This window comes from Periophthalmus magnuspinnatus, chromosome 9 (assembly GCF_009829125.3).
Source record: "Periophthalmus magnuspinnatus isolate fPerMag1 chromosome 9, fPerMag1.2.pri, whole genome shotgun sequence".
In the NCBI taxonomy this organism is placed as follows: domain Eukaryota; kingdom Metazoa; phylum Chordata; class Actinopteri; order Gobiiformes; family Gobiidae; genus Periophthalmus; species Periophthalmus magnuspinnatus.
In genome coordinates this window covers 13,734,172-13,752,491 of record NC_047134.1, presented here as the reverse complement: position 1 = coordinate 13,752,491, position 18,320 = coordinate 13,734,172, and the positions used below count along the sequence as shown (strand labels likewise).

General features: G+C 38.4%; 7 protein-coding genes and 1 non-coding gene across 10 annotated transcripts; 4 read left to right on the top strand and 4 right to left on the bottom strand.

Moving 5' to 3' along the window:
- Nucleotides 1-339: 339 nt before the first annotated feature.
- Nucleotides 340-4,849, bottom strand: svopa (SV2 related protein a). Of its 2 annotated transcripts, XM_033972142.2 has the most exons (16): nt 4,720-4,849; nt 3,547-3,704; nt 3,398-3,483; nt 3,223-3,321; nt 3,062-3,133; nt 2,858-2,982; nt 2,720-2,783; nt 2,513-2,638; nt 2,286-2,414; nt 2,078-2,151; nt 1,918-1,994; nt 1,655-1,759; nt 1,425-1,536; nt 1,280-1,361; nt 1,106-1,195; nt 340-1,036 (listed from the first exon to the last, which is right to left on the bottom strand). In XM_033972142.2, exons 1-16 carry the CDS (start codon nt 4,752-4,754, stop codon nt 824-826), a joined length of 1,647 nt encoding a protein of 548 aa, XP_033828033.1. In that variant the 5' UTR covers nt 4,755-4,849; the 3' UTR covers nt 340-823. The 2 variants fall into 2 exon arrangements, with proteins under 2 accessions (XP_033828033.1, XP_033828032.1); XM_033972141.2 differs by having other exon boundaries at nt 798-1,036; nt 3,398-3,704.
- A 342-nt stretch (nt 4,850-5,191) lies between these two features.
- On the top strand, nt 5,192-8,678 carry usp30 (ubiquitin specific peptidase 30). The gene is made up of 13 exons (XM_033972143.2): nt 5,192-5,321; nt 5,982-6,091; nt 6,179-6,346; nt 6,793-6,896; nt 6,973-7,071; nt 7,203-7,248; nt 7,331-7,425; nt 7,492-7,551; nt 7,624-7,710; nt 7,782-7,853; nt 7,915-8,140; nt 8,224-8,332; nt 8,419-8,678. The coding sequence occupies exons 1-13, from the start codon at nt 5,251-5,253 to the stop codon at nt 8,660-8,662; spliced, it is 1,491 nt and encodes a 496-aa protein (XP_033828034.1). The 5' UTR covers nt 5,192-5,250; the 3' UTR covers nt 8,663-8,678.
- Nucleotides 8,679-9,582: 904 nt separating this feature from the next.
- alkbh2 (alkB homolog 2, alpha-ketoglutarate dependent dioxygenase) lies at nt 9,583-10,500 on the bottom strand. Its single transcript, XM_033972501.1, has 3 exons — nt 10,257-10,500; nt 9,970-10,168; nt 9,583-9,901 (listed from the first exon to the last, which is right to left on the bottom strand). Exons 1-3 carry the CDS (start codon nt 10,498-10,500, stop codon nt 9,583-9,585), a joined length of 762 nt encoding a protein of 253 aa, XP_033828392.1.
- Nucleotides 10,501-10,977: 477 nt separating this feature from the next.
- Nucleotides 10,978-13,512, top strand: unga (uracil DNA glycosylase a). Of its 2 annotated transcripts, XM_055224124.1 has the most exons (7): nt 10,978-11,174; nt 11,538-11,741; nt 11,807-11,902; nt 12,582-12,679; nt 12,766-12,854; nt 12,928-13,106; nt 13,183-13,512. In XM_055224124.1, the coding sequence occupies exons 1-7, from the start codon at nt 11,076-11,078 to the stop codon at nt 13,321-13,323; spliced, it is 906 nt and encodes a 301-aa protein (XP_055080099.1). In that variant the 5' UTR covers nt 10,978-11,075; the 3' UTR covers nt 13,324-13,512. The 2 variants fall into 2 exon arrangements, with proteins under 2 accessions (XP_055080099.1, XP_055080100.1); XM_055224125.1 differs by having other exon boundaries at nt 10,978-11,741.
- A 427-nt stretch (nt 13,513-13,939) lies between these two features.
- Nucleotides 13,940-16,067, top strand: pxmp2 (peroxisomal membrane protein 2). Its single transcript, XM_033972147.2, has 5 exons — nt 13,940-14,125; nt 14,411-14,533; nt 14,954-15,116; nt 15,372-15,491; nt 15,568-16,067. Exons 1-5 carry the CDS (start codon nt 14,016-14,018, stop codon nt 15,634-15,636), a joined length of 585 nt encoding a protein of 194 aa, XP_033828038.1. The 5' UTR covers nt 13,940-14,015; the 3' UTR covers nt 15,637-16,067.
- Nucleotides 15,930-16,738, bottom strand: isg15 (ISG15 ubiquitin like modifier). The gene is made up of 2 exons (XM_033972149.2): nt 16,641-16,738; nt 15,930-16,564 (listed from the first exon to the last, which is right to left on the bottom strand). Exon 2 carries the CDS (start codon nt 16,556-16,558, stop codon nt 16,088-16,090), a length of 471 nt encoding a protein of 156 aa, XP_033828040.1. The 5' UTR covers nt 16,559-16,564; nt 16,641-16,738; the 3' UTR covers nt 15,930-16,087.
- Nucleotides 16,739-16,899: 161 nt separating this feature from the next.
- gatc (glutamyl-tRNA amidotransferase subunit C) lies at nt 16,900-17,951 on the bottom strand. Its single transcript, XM_033972148.2, has 5 exons — nt 17,682-17,951; nt 17,561-17,611; nt 17,310-17,479; nt 17,087-17,190; nt 16,900-17,002 (listed from the first exon to the last, which is right to left on the bottom strand). The coding sequence occupies exons 1-5, from the start codon at nt 17,799-17,801 to the stop codon at nt 16,941-16,943; spliced, it is 507 nt and encodes a 168-aa protein (XP_033828039.1). The 5' UTR covers nt 17,802-17,951; the 3' UTR covers nt 16,900-16,940.
- A 258-nt stretch (nt 17,952-18,209) lies between these two features.
- On the top strand, nt 18,210-18,282 carry trnak-uuu (transfer RNA lysine (anticodon UUU)). The gene has a single exon. It is a non-coding gene; the product is annotated as a tRNA-Lys (tRNA).
- The last annotated feature ends 38 nt before the right edge of the window (nt 18,283-18,320 follow it).

The window sequence follows — 18,320 nt, the reverse complement described above, 5'->3', positions numbered from 1 at the left end:
ATTAATCATTAATTAACCCTTAGGAAATAAACATCATGATAAAAACTTAAAGTCATCATTGAGAATGAAGATTGAGCAATTGTAGCAATTTTAATGTATTGTTTAGTGTCATTGTCAAAAATGTGTCCACACTCCAATACACACTCCTTTTAGGCAACACTATTATCTTTTAAACAGTTAATGATTGACTTGGCATGGTTCACTTTACAATCAAATGACAAAGCTAGGTTGTGTTAACATTGTTGCTCTGTATTTGTATGTGTGTTTTATAATACTTTCTCATTGAGTGATGAGACATTAAGGAAATGTTGAAAAAAGCAAATTAAATATTAATGAGTTACATGAACATGTAGTTATCAATTTGACTAAAATCTAATATTACAGCATTATCATTTAAATAAATAATGACTAAAATAGAAAAATGGAATGTGCTTATGTGCTTTAACATTTCATATATGGATAATATTTCTTATTCATACATTTTTCACTACAACAATTAATCATAAAGATAAAGACAAACTATGTATTAAGGCCCATTCAAATAATTTGCCAGAAACATATATCCCATTTCTATTTTACCTCTATTTCTACCTCAGAGTAAAAGCCATAGATACTTCAAGTACTCAGAGATTGGAAAGTGCTAGAGGTTACAGCCAACACAGCTGCTCACCCAATGTGCATTAAAATAGGATAGATGAAAGCCACAAGTGCAGAACGGTAAGGAGAGTGAAATCTGTCAATCCTTTCAAGTTTTACCTCCTCAGTCGTTATTTTTGCTGTATCGTCTTTGCCATGATCCACTCAACACATAGTATAGGGAGCTCTATTCTTGACAGTCAGAGCTGGGTTGAGGTACTGCTCCTGGACTGTGGGTGGCAGCACAACCTGTCATCTCTTGACCCCACTCACGTTGGCTGGACTCTTGAAGGCCCCTACCAGTCGTCTCAATTGGCAAAGCACAGGAGGCTACTGCAGCAAAAAGGCAGCAGCAGCAGTATACTGATAGAGCTAGGTACACAGAAGACTCTAACATCACCTGGAAGATAGATGGGTTTTAGATATTATTCTATAGGGCAGTAACACAAAAAAATGGAGCAGCTGTTACCTGAGCAACAAAGGGTGTAATGAGAGCACCGACTCTGGCCATTCCACTACTTGTTCCAAGTCCCAAGGCCCTGGTTGCTGTGGGGTACACCTGCCGATTAAATGTTATTATTGTTATTTTTTTGTTAGTAAAAATGCATGATCAGCAATGCATAGACTTAAATAGACATTCCACCTCTGGAGTATACACATAAGCAGCCTGGAACCCCCCGGAGATAAATGCTCTGGCAATGAAGATCAACACAGTCATGGCGGTCCTATAACAAAAGGCAAAGTCAAGTCTCTACTTTGAGCTGTGTATTTGTAAAGTTTGTCTTTACCTCCCCACACATCCATAAAGAGGAATAATACAAAGAGAGAATATGAAGAAGCATAGTGCCATAGTTTTTCTTCTCCCCAGTCGATCAATAGCCCACAGTGTGACCAGCAGTCCTGCCCAGCAAATAGTCAAAATATGTATAGAGATTGATAGAGATAGAGATTTAAAGATTGAATCTAAGAAGTAAATGATCACTTAATAAAAATTCACCATGTAATGCATAATATTTACCTGGAAATTCAGACAGTGTTGTCCACAAAAGGTCTTTATAGTCATCTGAATTCAGATATTTACATTCCAGGCTGCACGTTAGCTCCATTTTATTACTTTTAGACACTAGAGGGAGACACACGACAACAAGAGAATTTCAGAGCCATACCTCATGCAATTTACAGGTGTAGTTTTCTGGTCATTACACTTCAAATATGTCCTACTACTGTTATCACAGACAACCACTGCATGTACTGGCAATAAAAACAGAAAGTGCAAATTACTTCCACATGCACCGCCCTCCTGAAACAGCTCTGTGGTGAGCAGCACCAGTCCATAGTAGGAGAAGGCATTGGCAAACCTTAATGATTTGAAACACAAAGAACTTGATCAAAAATAGGAAAAAGAGTATGTTATGTTAAAGTCAGACTGAGTTTTTCATACCAAATAAACCAGAGCAGAATTGTGGTCCAACGAAAGTGTGTTGAAAATAGATCAAGAAACTTCCCTCGATGCTCCTATATTAGGGGGGTGGGGGGGGGGGGGGGGGGGGGGTGGGGGGGGGGGGGGGTGGGGGGGGGGGGGGGAGTTGAATAATAATGAATATCACCACTTAGCACTGATAACTAACTGACTGGCTTAGTAGCAGTACCTGTCTGGCAGCTATTAGTTTTCCCAATGGCATTGGTACCCCATTCTCTGTAGCAATACGTTTTAGAGTGGCCAGGGCTTTTTCTTGATTTCCTGTCAGGACATCATATCGAGCACTCTCGGGTAACCACTGTCAGTCCAAAATAAGAAAAAAACAACAACATAAATTTATACTATATGCTGAATCTGCAAACCATTTACTAAACTACAGATATTTTCCATACTCACAAAACAAAATAAAGCAAAAATAAAGAGGGGAATGGTGGAAAATCCAAGGAGCCAGCGCCAGCCCAGAGTAGGCATTACCAAGATGGCCAAAAGCACTTCAAATACAGTTCCTAATGCCCAAAATATCTATAAAAATATTTGAAGAAGGTAATGAAAAGCAATAGTTATATGGGCCATATACTCATATCAACAAAAAAAATGTTATACCTCAATTAATAGGATGCATGTGGCTCGTGACTTCATGGGCAGAAATTCAGCATAAAGAGTTACTCTGTTAGGAAAAATGATGCAAAGTTTAATGCAACCAAACTGAGCTCTTGAAAAGGTCAGTGAAAAATAACTTACGACTGTGGGGCACCTCCAATGCCAAAGCCAACCAAGGCCCGAAGGAATAAAATCCAGGCATAAATTGGCGCAAATGCACTCATCAGACCATAAAACAATGTCCACAGAACACTCATTGTAAGACCCTGTATAAGCACAGTTCAATTAGAGTTAACATGAATTTACAATAAACTTTTATCTTAAAGAAAAGTCATTTGCACTTACTGTCTTTCTGCCATATTTATCAGATATGTTTCCCCAAAGCGAAGAACTTGTCATCATTCCAATGAAGACAGCCTGTTTTAATAAAAATTGTACTGACATTTTAATATTTTAAGAATATGAATAACCCATAGAAGGAACCCTCAAGTGTCATAAGGCATTACCGATGTGAGTAATGCCACTTCAAGGCTTGGGAGCCTCCATTCACAGTGAAGTTGTGGGGCCAAGATGCTAAGGATCATCATCTCCATAGCATCAGCCATCTGAAAGACAAGAGAATGTTCAATGGAGTTACATTGGTAATGCATTCGTGTGCATCATCTATGAAATGTGCCTTACCCATGATAGTCCTGTCAAAATAGAAAGTTTCCATTGAAATGTCCCAAACCCAATGGCCTCTACTGCATCTTCCACCATGAATGTATCTGTAAAAAATAACATGTGCCTATTTGATTCCAAAAAAATACAGTAATATGTTAATACTGTACCATCAGTTGGGTTAGCAAATTCCCGTGGAACCGGAGGTCCATCTGCACATGCCACAGACTCTGAAATGGTTTGCTCAGCAATCTGAACAACCTGTTCCTGCTTCTCAGCTTCATCTTCAGAGTGCGTGCTGTCCCCCGTGTGATGAAATCGAACAACTCTACAGGAAAATAAAATTATTATGATGTATGATTATTTCTATGATAGATTTGGACAAAACTGGCTATTGTTATATACCAGGATAGGACCCTTGATAACAATCGTTAGCTTTGCACATGTGGTAATCTGTGATGAATAAACATTGTTTCTCACTTGTGGGTGCTTAGGAAGATAAGCATCTAGTTATGTTGTGAAGCCTATAATTTCTTGTGGTTAGATTACACAGTGTGAGAAGTCTTGACATTCTAGTTAATTATAGTTGTAGCGACCCTGATTCTTTGTTGCTTAGAGAGGAGATCGGGTCCAGTACCTTGGTCTGACGCCCTGCCGTGTAGAGTCGCATAATGCATTTTCTGGTGAATTAATGAACAGGCTTAAGCAGGTTACACACACAGATGGTAAAAATGTAGGCCTACACAAATAGTATGGTAAAAAGCAAAACGAAGCGGTCAACGAAAAATACAACTACCCAGCGCCTCCCCTCTCCACTCCCAGACAGCAGGAAACCCGGTACCTTTGAATCTACCGGCACGTCACCTGTGCCCACGTGAACCCCGCCCCTCACGCATTGCCACGGCAACCAAATCACCCATGTGGCTCCTACAATAGTAATTAAGTGCAAGGAAGCATCAGAAATTCAAAGTCAATATGTTGGCGATACAAAGACAATTGGTCACGAAAAAAAATCACACTTTGAGCAATGTCTTTGGATTGTGTTTGTGATTGTGTTTAAGTTTTCAGTCACGACGATCATGTCCACTTGATTACAGCTTAGACTAAATCAATCAAGAGAATAAGAATAGGGCTCATTCAAATGCCTCACTTTACTCAAACAATCACTTCAGAATACTATAAACTTCTCAAACGTATAGAGGCACAATACTATACTGATGTAAAATACTAGTCAATATTCTGAGAGCTAATCAAAGACGCACACTGCTAAGTAGCTGTGTGGAGGCTTTCGTCTCAATCACTATTAAACATTACAAACATAGCCATGAACACAATTTGCTTACGGTAGCTGACGAAGTTGGAAAAGATCATCATCCATTTTACCGTTTATTGACAGTCAATTTGGGCAGCATCGTTGTTTGTTACGTGAAGAGATTTTAGCTTTCAGCACCGAGGAGAGCTCCGCGTGCGCAGTGACAGCCAATCACAAACAAGCGTCCGCGAGCCACTGGACTCACTGGAAAAATACACTAATTATAACATTAGATGAGAACGATGCATCATAGTGGACGTTATTGTCACTCTTTCATTAAAATAATATTTTTTTAATATATTATGTCTCTGACGACTTATTTTACTATAAGCTACTGAATATATTTAAACAAACCAATGTACTAATCATCTACGTGTACGTTGGGATGGAACACATAGGCTGTGTTTTTGTTTAAAAATCGTACAACAAAGTATGGGCAGGTTGCACGCTGGTAGTAGGTGGTGTTTTATGACGTTTTATTTACAAATAAACTGTGAGTCCGTTTCTTAACTGTTCCGCCTGGAAACATATTGCTGTAAAAGAGTTCCGCTGTGAAAGTAGGATGGCGTGGTGTAGACCCAAGAGCTCAGATAAGCTTATTGGGCAGTTTCTTGGCACTGGATACGTGGTCAGGTAAATACTGTCCTTGGCAGAAACACTTAAAAGCTGATTTGAAGTTCTTTTGGGTGAAGAGGTCACGGGGCCGAAGTGCTGTGCTACAGTCTGGCCATCCAAACGCACAGTCTTGATTTGCGTCTACCTTTAAACTACTTATTCTTAATGATTCGTGTTTATCAGAGATTCTAATATACTTGGTGAATAATACTTTTTTTGTTTTGATTGAAGCTATATATTTTAAAGAATGATCGATTGTGTGGGTAAGTTCATCCAATCTGCGAGCTAACAATGGCTTCTGCTAGCATGTTTGTGTTACATTTTTGTTGTTTAGAAGATGTTAGTTGGGTTAGCAGTTTGGTAATCATTAAAGACTATTATTTATTGTTAATCCAGAACCTTTGGTTGATTTATAGTATAGCACATCAGATTCTGTTCATAGGACAGATGACACAATGCAGCATGATACCGACATAGATATTGTCTGATTGTAATTATTATTAGTGTATTTGTATGTTCTTTACACCTTGGAGAGCTAGGACCTAGACCTAGGAGAACACTCGTAAACGCACACATTATGTAATGTCTGCTTTATTTTTGGAATGGATTTTTAATAGTTGCAATACCAAATAAACAACCGAGTCTTTAGGACTAATTTACACTTTTGATTTTCTCCAGAAACAAGATGATCAAACATTGGGGCGTAATTGGAGGGATAGCTGCTGCAATTGCAGCTGGAGTTTATGTGCTTTGGGGTCCAATAACAGAGAAAAAGAAGCGAAAGAAAGGTAAGCTAAACATTTTAAACGCACTATATACAAGCACTAATCTATTTTGATATATGCCAATGGCTTGTTTCTTTTGTTTCCTCTTAGGAATGGTTCCAGGTCTCTTGAACTTAGGGAACACATGCTTTTTGAACTCTTTGCTTCAAGGTTTAGCAGCATGTCCCTCCTTCGTCATATGGCTTGAGAGGTTTTCCCAGTCAACTCTGACATCCAGGGAAACCCCACTATCCAAAACTCTTCTTAAACTTCTCAAAGGTAAACATTTCATTTATATTAAAGGTACACTATATAACTCTTCTGGTGGGGCCACCACCTAGTTGTTTCCATGGAGATTGCTGTGCCTGAAATGCTCCACAGTATGGCATTAAATGTATTGAGGTCAAGGTTAAATAATACCGGTACTTTATTAATCAACCATGGGGGTAATTTGTTCTCATTCACAAATGATACTGTGGCACGAGATGTGGGTTCCATAGCGTAGCGCCCAGGGACCAATCTCCAGATCTTGACTTGGTCACGACTACTATAGTTTGAGCATTTTTCCTTTTGTACATTTATTGGGTTTAGTATTAGTACATTTTTCTGTAGGCAGGCTTGTATCTCCACAGATCTGACCAGAAAAGGTACATAATGCATCTCTAAGTGCATATACAGAGTTTATATATAAGTCCATTACCATTTCTGTTGTATATGCACTGCAGCTCTGTCCAGTGATGAGCCCTCCGAGGAAGACATACTTGATGCTGGGTGTGTCCTGGATGTGCTTAGATTATATCGCTGGCACATCAGTTCATTTGAAGAGCAAGTGAGCTAATATTGTCTGTGTATTTATCAAATTGTGACTTCAAAAACTCATGTTGCTATTTGTTTTATGGTTTTAGGATGCCCATGAACTTTTTCATGTTCTAACATCATCTCTGGAGGAGGAGCGGGATCGTGAACCCAAAGTCACTCACTTGTTTGATATGCAGTCTCTAGAGGCAAGCTGTCTTTCAACTGTTTGTTCCTTGATGTTTTAGACATAAAACATAAGGAGGCATTCTCAGAAATTGGTTGATGACATGAAATTGGTTGATGACATGAAGACACTACCATATGACTTTCTTTTTAGTTTTTGCCTCAAGAGGAAGAAAAAAATATGGCATGTAGGAGTGGAGGTAAAAAGGCTATTTAGAGTGCCATTTTTAATCACAATAAACTACTATAAATACTTATGCTGGTTTATTTTCCTTCCCACAGCTCCTCTACATCCAATACCCAGTACTTGGAAATTTCAGCATCCTTTTCATGGACGTTTAACAAGCAACATGTCATGCAAGCGATGCGAACACTTGGTATGTTTGAGTGAAAAATCATATTTGTTTGTTTGGTGCTTTGTGTTAAGCCTGTTGTTTTTTTAGAGCCCTGTGCGATATGACTCATTTGACAGTCTTTCTTTATCTATACCTTTACCTCAGTGGGTAAGTATCTATAACCATCTGTACCTGTCTGGAACAGTGTATGTTCATTCATGGAGTGTGTTTTATCCTTAGGGGCGTCCACTTTCTTTAGACCAGTGTCTCCAACACTTTATATCATCAGAAACCATCAAAGAGGTGGAATGTGAAAACTGCACAAAGGTGGACTCTTGTATTCTCAGTATAATTTATTGTAATTGCTCAAAACGTATCACAAACTGTTATTTTTACAGCTTCAACAAGGACCATTAGAGGTTTTACATAGTCAAAGAACAACATTTGTCAAACAACTTAAACTGGGAAAGGTAGGTAATATTAAAATGTAAGAGTTCATAATTGTTTCATATTTACATCTTTTTTCACCAGTTGCCCCAGTGCCTTTGTATCCATTTACAAAGACTTACATGGTCAAATGAAGGCAGTCCTATCAAGAGACAGGAACATGTCCAGTTTTCTGAGCACTTATCTATGGACCGCTACAAACACAGTAGTTCAACACAAAGGCCTGTGCCTGTCAAGTATTCTCCAACACCCCTGAAAACCACTAGTTTGGAAGAGGAGTCGATAGTTAAACCCACTGTCAATGGCACTGGTATGATACCTATACCAATCATATGAGATAATGTTATTTTAGTGCTCATTTCTGGTTTAAATAACCTGTGCTTGATTTCATAGAGAAAGAGCACCATAACAACAACAAACCCTTTTCAAATGGAAACTGTTCATCATTATTTCACTATTCTGCTGGTGTGAGACCCCAGCTTAGCCTTTCGTGTGATTTAGGGTAAGATATAGTGACTTTTTGATGGTTTTACTCTTTTCTCATATTATATAATATTTATTGATGGTAAAATGTATTTTTGTTAACAGTTCTGCAGAGTATTTATTCCAACTCACAGCTGTATTGGTTCACCATGGAGACATGCATTCGGGACATTTTATCACGTATCGTCGCAGCCCTGCCTCGGCTCGCAGTTCTTCACTCTTTAGCTCTCAGTGGCTCTGGGTCTCAGATGACTCTGTACGCAAAGCAAGCCTACATGAGGTTCTGTCTTCAAATGCGTACATGCTTTTCTATGAACGGGTACGAAGACTAACCTTGGGATTGCATTAAAATAATTAACCATGTATGGCAACCCATTTTTGCCTTTCCAGACTTGGCATAACACGATTTTTACTTTGTATTGGAGAATTGTGATTGTAAAACCAGGAAAGAAAGCCATTGTTGAAGCCAGTTATTGCACCTTATGAACACTTGTGCTTCTTACTAGTGGGAACTGCTCCAAAGATTATATGAAATGCAGGAACATTTTAACAAAGTCATTGTAGTGTGTCACATGAGTGGTAATATTTGGGTTTGGTAATAGTTTTCAGATTTGATGTTTATTTTTTTGTAGACATTTCTATCCTGACATTTTAGTGGCAAAGATGTGAACATGTCAAATGCAGTATTTCTCCTGTATCCTACTATGAAAATAATGTATTTCGTAATACTCCACCAGTTAAACAGGATGCTTAAGAATTGTTAGATGATTTTTTCATAAAGAAGTATTCTTTATAAATTAAACTAAAGCAGAATTAAATGTAAATTTCCTAAAATATTCCCAGTAAGGAACCATGTCAAATGACTTAATTAAGCTACCACATTTTATTGAAAGGGTTTGTTGCAACAAAAATAAACAATTTTAAAATAACATTTTAAGTGAACAAAGTGAAAATTTATAATAACAAAATGACTGTAGGTATATTGTCAAAATTACTGTACTGTGACTGCAGTGGTTTTCCTATAAGAAATAGTGTCGACTTCATGTACAAAGTTAAGTCGAAACATTTTCTGGGACAACCATGTTGCTTGCACAACTGTATTTTTTATACATGTCAACTGTATGTGAATAGTTGTAAAATAGAAGATAAGGATAAGATTTTCAGATAATAAAAACTTTATTGATTTAATTAACTGTTTGCAAAGACTGTGTCAGATTTGCACCTGTTGAAAGCAAAATTCAGTTCCAGTACAGAATTTTCCAGTATAAATTAGGCAATGCACTTTTTACCACTAATCAAAATGCGTCTAAATGTAAGATTAATGCGTGGCTTGGTCACTTTCTTGCGAATGGGTAAACTGTGGTACCAAAATGTGTTTGTTGGTGGGTTCATTAGAAGTAAGCTGCCGTGAGCAAGCTCCAACTTCACTGGGTCAATGTTTCGGTGGGCGTGTTTTCCTCTTGCATCTCTGTGTCTGAAAATGAAGTCCCGTGTAGCTCCCAAAGATACAGAGGCAATTGGACAGAATGGATCCAACTCCTTCTCATCATCCCTGTGCTCACCCATGTGGTCCAAACCGTCTTTATACCTGACAGAAAACATAATCAAAAAAATTAAAAACTCAACTAAACAGCAGGTTATGATTTCCTGTCTTACCTGTTCACCAACACAAAGTTGAAAGTCTGTCCAGTAGTTTTAGTGACCTTTTCCTTTATATGTTCCAAAGTTGGGGTCCAGGGGCAAGCTAAACGTTTAACTCCAGAGTAAGTGTAAGCAAGGCCAGCATCTCCATATGTAGCCTGTTTTCTTGGGATACTGTAAACTTTTCCAAACACTTGGACTTGTGCTTCTTCTCCTATGATAAAAGAATACAATGTCATCAAAAAGACACTTAAAAAAAAAAAAAAAAATCATTCAGACATTTACAAGCATTGATAATTTACCTGTTGCATACACTACTTCCTCCTCCAGCTTTCTAAAGAGGGCATCAGCCTCCTCTTTGGGGAATAGAAGAGCATAGTCACAGTCAAGTTCCTCTGACTCTATTTTCTGCCATGGAACAGGATTGGCAAATTCGGCCAAATCAGCGTCTTCTTCATCAGCATGCTTTTCTTTCACTTCATCGTCTTCCACTTTCAATTTCTTTGTTGTGTTACTATTGACAGAAGATCTTTTTGTTTTATGCATGCCTGCCCTTGATGCAAGAAAAAATCAAATACAATTTATTTATTAGATTAGAACTGCTACAGTTTGTTGGTCAGAATTTATTAAATTTATTTGACTTTTCAATTATAATTATATAAGGTGATGGTCCTCCTGTGGAATATGTATATTTCAAAACCATGATTGGAAATTGGAGATTTTACCAAAACCATTATACCATAGTTTGGACCTGACCCCATTTGGAGAACACAATTGTATTATTTTTTTCCAACTTTTTATTATGGTTTTGTAATATAAAAACCCATAACATATTGCGTTGTTTTACATTTATAAATTCACTAGAGACAAAAGTAGAAAAGAACAAAATAAAAATAATAATAATAATAATAACAATAACAATAACAACAGAGCTAAAAATAAACAGCTATTATCCTTGATGTTACCAATGATCAACAGCGCTTGAACGCAACTGAGCTCATTAACATATCACAACTTCCGGTTAGTCTCATCTGGCGCGAAAGCATCCACGTTGCCTTTATCGTTTGGGATTCATTTTACTTGCTAGCTAATTGATATTTTAGTGAAGTGATTTAGACGAAATGATTGGACAGAAGACCATAAACTCATTTTTCTCACCTGTCTCTAAGAAAAGGACTTCTGAAGACCTCAATGAAACTGCAGAAGAGTCCAAAGAAGCGGTGGGTCTCGTTGTGAACCGTTACAGCACATCGTACATTTTACAAGGGAAAGTCTTACCTTCTCGAGAGCCTTTGTCGTTGTTAAACAGTCACTTTACGTCAGAGTAGTTACTTTATATTGCCACGTTAGGTTCTAGGTCATAAAACAAGCAGTCTCGTGTTTAATTTTGGATTGAATCAAACGCGTGTGAGTCTGTCCGAGCTGCATTCACCAGCGTCACTGTTTTGAGTAACGCGCACGCTCAGCTAGAACAGGAAATGTTTGCTGCATACAGGAGAAGCTTTATAAAACTAGTTTTTATTTCGCCTGCGTCATATTCACTGACCTTTTCTTCTACTCGATACACCAAAATAATGCCAAAGAAGCGAAGATTTGCGGCTGTGGAGGCTGAACCAGAGGCTTCTAGCTCGTCTGGTCCTGGTCTCTCCGCGGAGCAGTTGGAAAGAATCGCCCAGAACAAAAAAGCGGCGCTTGAGAAACTTTCCTCCGGCCTTACGCCCTTAGGATTCGGGGAGAGTTGGAGAAAAAGCCTGTCTGCGGAGTTCTGCAAGCCTTACTTTAAACAGGTTAGTTGCCTCATGTCTGCAGAGGTTACAGCCTGTGTTACTGGTGGGTGTGTATCTTGTTACAGCTGATGGCATTTGTGTCAGAGGAGAGGAAACGTCATACAATTTACCCGCCTGCAGAAGAGGTGTTCACGTGGACTCAGATGTGTGGTATTCAAGATGTAAGTTACACTTGTCTTACTTTTAAAAAACATGAATCTTGAGCAAAAGACAAAGTTTAAAACGTTTTGCTGCTCATCCAAGCCACTACACCTGAAGGCTGAAAGGTTTACTGAAACTAAACGGCTATTGTCTCCAGTTTCAGCCTTAACAACCCTATTCACCCTATAATGGCCCTCCTATTGTTCTTTTGTTTTTTGTTTGGTTTGGGTCTGAGGATGGAATCATAGATCTGTGAGAGATTATGTCTCAGTCCTGTTTAAGGAAGGATTGTCTTTTCTAACAACAAAAAAAAAAAGCTTCTTTAACTCAATAGAGTTTACAGTTTCAGTGTGTCCTTCCTGAAACAGGAATGGAGGCCTGAGACATAATCTATCCCCCATCTATAACTCCATCCTCAGACCCAAAACAAAAGGAAAAATTACAACAATAGGATGAGCCATTAGGACCATTAAAGGTGGAGGGTGTTAAGACTGAAATTGGAGACAGTAGCTGTTAACAGTTTCAGTGTAGCAGCGAAATGTCTTTACTCCTACAACAATCCAGCTGACAGATTTAAACTTAGTCTTTTGCTATGGGTCTGACCTGGACAACTGAGGGATTACACAGACAACATGAATCTTCATATTTCTTTGTTGTAATATTATGCTAGTGTCAAGAAAAATTGTGTCATTTTTCTAGGTGAAAGTGGTGATTCTTGGCCAAGACCCCTACCATGGTCCAAACCAAGCCCATGGATTGTGCTTCAGTGTGAAGAGGCCAGTGTCACCTCCCCCAAGGTTTATAATCCTTTAAAATACTTCCAGTCATATAACCTACTGCATACTATCCCGGTATAACCACATACATTTAATTTATTTTCCAGTCTTGAGAACATGTACAAAGAACTAGAAGCTGATATTGATGGATTTACACACCCTGGACATGGAGATCTAACCGGATGGGCCAAACAAGGTAATTTTTTTCATTTTTTTTTCATGTGTGCCTGATTTATTTTTTTTGTTTTTGTTTTTCCATGTAAACATAGGAGTGCTGTTGCTAAATGCTGTACTGACCGTCCGGGCACACCAAGCCAACTCGCACAAAGACAAAGGCTGGGAGACCTTCACAGATTCAGTGGTTCAGTCGCTCAGCAAAAACCTCAGTGGTGTCATCTTCATGTTGTGGGGATCATACGCGCAGAAAAAGGGTGCAGCTATTGACCGGGTAGGTGTAGAATATCTGCATAAATAAACATGAATGCTGTTTACCACGTTTATGGTTTTAATTGAATATTTTATAGAAACGACACCATGTCCTCAAGACTGTACATCCTTCCCCCCTATCGGCACACCGTGGATTTTTTGGCTGCAAGCATTTTTCAAAAGCCAATGAGTTGTTGGTGAAATCAGGGAAGTCACCTATTGACTGGAAGGCACTTTGAACACTAATAACACAGCTTTATTAACTACTGGCAAACACCCCGTTATAAGCTTGTTCGTAATGTTTATCCTGTTTTTATATTTTGCTTCACTCAGAGTTTGTTCTTTGTTCAAAACAAAATAACACTTAACTTGTTCGTTATTATAAATCTTTACGTTTGTACCATTAAAGTTTTAATATTTTTCTCCTTTACTTTGTACACTTGCTTCAATTGGAACACATACTGATTATTGATTCTGGCACCACGTGGTATTTATCATTGGTGTATATTAGAAGCCCCTTTTAGCTCAAGCTCATACAATCCATTATACTTTTTACAGTGACATTTACCCCATTCGGCTATTGGGGAAACTTGAGACAGATGCCATGTTTGATCTGGAATATTATTTCATGATTTCTTTTATTGTATAAGTGTGTTTCCCCTAAAATGCTCTTTTAAAGCTTGCAATGGCATTCATAACGTAATTATAACCAAACAATTGACTGTTTTACATTTGCAGAGTACTGTATGTTTAATTTTTCCTTCTGTATGTGTGTGTATTTGCCTGAAAATGTAAGCATTTCTCTTTAAGACATGGATTGAATGTGGGCGTGGCTTCTCAACCTGACAGTGACGTCAACAGGAAAAGTTGTGCACTACTATGGGTTTGGTTTGATTTTGTACAGTGAAAGTATAGCTGTGGCGTGTGTACAATGCCTGTCCAAAGTGTGCCTGTCCGGGATGCATCCGTTCATTTCAGTCTTCTTCAGCAGTATCTCATGCTCCTCAAGAAATACCCCATACTCACAAAATCTGTAACGAGGTAGGCAACGTCGGTCTGGATCAAGTTCAGTCCACCCTTCAACCAACATCCACAACGCTTCCTATCTTATCGTTTAACTTAAATTATAGTAAAACAGCGTTATTAGTTCAGTACAACTTTATTTAGAGATTATCTTGTTTGCAACGACCACCAAATCTCCTGTCTAGTCTTTGTCCAATCAGAAACTGCCTGTGATCCCTCCCCTTCTTCACCCTGACATCACACATTTGGCTTTTGTGTATGGTTGCAATTGTTTATTTGCTTTTGATCTTGTGACATTTTCAGTGGCATCCTATCAGCATTAGGAAATCTTTTATCTCAAATTTTGGAGGCAAGAAAAAAGGCCAGACATGGAGCAGCAGCCACAGAGATTGACAGAGCTGGGGCAGCCAGATATGCCATATTTGGGTGAGAGACACACACTCTATTCAATATACAACAATAATGCATTATAAAATTAATGGTTAAAGTTATTTTAGCTTTGAGGTAGCATTGTATTGTCCATGTAGGGAAATTGGTCCCCTGCAATTGACCCATCCTGTCAGGACCAGTGGGCAGCCACAATCCACTGTTTGTACATAGAGTCAATCATGAATAATCATAAAATTGTGTGTTTCATTGTCACAATAATAGTAACCATAAATTTTTATATTTTGACAGCTCCACTGTTGTATTAACATATTGTGCACATTTTGGTTTGATGGGAGAAAACCAGAGGAAATCCCCCCAGACACAAGGAAAACATGGGAACTCCACACAGACAGTCCCTTTACCAGCCCATAAGTCAAACTCATAGCCTATTTATTCTTGTTATTTTATTGTCCCCAGGTTACTCTTCACTGGACCTCTGAGCCATTACTTTTACCAGTTGATGGAGGTCTGGATACCAACCACTGACCCTTTCTGCCTTGTCAAGCGTCTGCTCTTGGATAGACTGTTCTTTGCTCCTGCCTTCCTTTTTCTCTTCTACTTTGTTATGACTGTCCTGGAGGTACATAATAAGGAATTATTGGATATTTGATAGTAAAGTGCAATAGGATATCTGAGATGTTGTTAAATGTGTATATTCTATATTTTTTCTGTTGGGTATTACAAAAAAGTAACAGTAACATAAATGACTAAAAAACACAGGTTATCTTGTACAGTTCCTATGATTACCTCAAGTGATCACCTAATTTGCTTGCTGACAGATGATTGTTTGTTGCAGCTCTAATTAGTCTTGTGTGATTTTAACAATATATTCTAGGCAAGAGGGTGGAGTGACTTTGAGAGAAAAATGAAAAGTAGTTACTGGACTGCTTTAAAAATGAACTGGAAAGTTTGGACTCCATTCCAGTTTGTCAACGTCAACTTTGTACCTGTGCAGGTGATACATTCATATTCCCCATCATTGTTGTGATTAGTTTCATTTTCAGCTCTTCAACTTTTCTCTTTGCTTTCAGTTCAGAGTGCTGTTTGCCAACGTCATTGCCTTCTTTTGGTATGCCTACCTGGCATCAGTTAGGAAATGAAGCCATCAAACTTAAAGTCAGAAATACTGGCAACACCACACACTTTTCTAATTTTAATAAAATTAACATAATATACCAGAACCTTTTTGCTTCTCTAACACTCAAAGATCAAGTCATCTTAGACCTATCTAAAAGAAAGTGTTGTATTCCATTTGTGTTTGAGCTACTGTTATACAGATTTATTACACATTTTAAAATATGCCATTTGCTAAACGTGCCTTGTGTATTTGTATATGATACTGATATACTTAATGAGCCCTTAAATGTTCAGTAAAGAAGAAAGAATGTCCCTCTTAAATTAAATTAACTTTATTTAGTCAAAGAGAATAAACACTGATTTTTAGTAATAAGGTGCAGTTATATAAACAAGTAAACTTAGCAGGAACAAGTGAAATACAATAAATCAGAGAAATTAAATAAAAATAATTCTAAACTAAGTGTGGCAGTGTCCTTAACCTCCTCGCAGGCGCAGAGTCAGGTATATGGTCCCAAGAGCTTCGACGCCGTAGTCTGTAAGTTTGCCGTCCATCATCTCTTTGCCCTGGTAGATGAGCCTCTGCTGATCCACGGGGACCCTCTCTCTGGCGTGCACTTTCCTTTTGAAGCTTTGCACGGTCTCCCCCGGGTCCATGTCGTATGTGCTGGTCTGACCCTTCTCGTTCTTCAGAAACACCTGGACGGGTGTTGGTTCGACCACCAGAAGGGATACCTTTGAGCCAGGCACTAATCCATAGTAACTCAGTGGTTTGGAGTTGTCACTGAGGACTTTGTTCTGCCCGTTGCTGATGGTGAGCCTCTGACACTCCGGGGCGACCTGCAGGTGGCTCTGGATGAGGCGCTTCAGGGAGGACACAGAGTCTCCCGGGTTCACCGTCAGGGTACGACACTCCCCATTCAGCATTGTGATAGTGATATCCATCATGACAGGCTAAATAAAAAAAACAAAAAACACTTATAGTTTTACCTAAATTAAATCAAACACTATCTGCTCTGTTTAAACGTACCTTTTACGCTCGCAGTGGTGAACAGATGCTCTTCAGTTTGATCTCACGGATCTGAAGTTGCTGAGTCCTGAGTGTTTTTATACTCTGCTCAGCTGCTGGGACACACCCACTGTAAGATTCGTTTTCCTACTTTAAGAGGGAGCGCTTCATAGGTTTCACTTTCTGTTCTCCATAAATGATTCTGTAATTGTTTCGTTTTTCGGACTGTTTGTGTAACATGATGTAGATTTAAAAAAGTCATGAACACAGATTAAATAATGCAGTTTTATTGACATATACAGTTTTTGATTCTACAAATCATTAGAATTCAGAGTCTTTGAGCATGGCAGTCCTCTCCTCTCTTTTTGGTAGAGGAATGTTTCCTGTAGGAACAAAAAGATTGAATCACATAATCAGTTGATTACAATTTAACCTAAGTTTAACTATAGCCTAGTCTTGGGACTCACCAGGGGGTGCTACAAAATATTCCTCTACTGTGGTTTTGGAGAGCTCGAGCAGTTTATCAGCACAGTTACCCTCTGTTACCACATCACTTCTCAAATATAATGCCCTGGAAATAGTCATTATTTCTTTAAGTAATTATACATGTGCATTATAATGTAAGCAATGGGGATTATTTTTCCCACTTGAAAATATTTACAAGACTTGAAGAGTTTTTTATAAACCTACCTGTCTTCTAGAACAGAATCCATTGGCTCAACTCCTGAAGTGTCCACAACATGAAGCTGGTCAGCAAATCTAATGGCTTTCTCCAAACAGGACAGTCCCTGTTTAGTTCGGAAATCAACCAAGGCCAATCTCTCCAGTTTGTCCACAAGATCAAGTGGGACAGTAGACGGCTGTAATTATATTTGAAAATATATTTATACACTATAATTCATAAACAGACGTTGAAGAGTATAAAGGCCTTTTTATATTACCGGGGGCAGCTGCTCCTCTGAAATAGGCTCCCATGTTGGTACTTGGGGCACCTACAAAATATGTCTGGATAGAAAATGTGTTTTGTTTTGTTTTTTACATCATTTAGCCATTTTAACTTACCTTGGATAGTCGATTGTCTTTCTGTGAACTATAAGAATGAGCGGAAATTATGCATTGAGTTTTGTTTGACTGCACCAGGCAAATGTCTCTAACACGTGTGTAAAATGTTCGGAGTCGCATTTTAGTACCTCACATAAACTCACTAATCATGACTCTAAACTGATTGTTTTTGCATTCATACTTCGATTATAAGTAACTATACGTTTAAACATGGCAACAACAAAACTAACACGGTTAGCTAACACGGTTAGCTTTGTTGTTAGCATTTGGGGGTGTAAAGAGCAAAGGACGCAAGATAATTAATGTCAGACACTTCCTGGTTTGTTTTACCATTGTCGAACTTATGCGTCAGTAGCGTAAACATTACTTCATCGTGTTTGTTTCTCTCATTCTCTCTCTCTGTCTCTCTCTTTCTCTCTAATATACATATATTTATATATAAAATTAGCTACGAACCGAAAAAGTGAGTCAGCTCCAACTCAGTCATCTAACTATTTCACCTGCATATGCGTCTTTCGGTGCATGAGCGCCCGGATAGCTCAGTCGGTAGAGCATCAGACTTTTAATCTGAGGGTCCAGGGTTCAAGTCCCTGTTCGGGCGATTCTTTTCTCCCTCTTGATCTTCTTAACTTCTTGTTT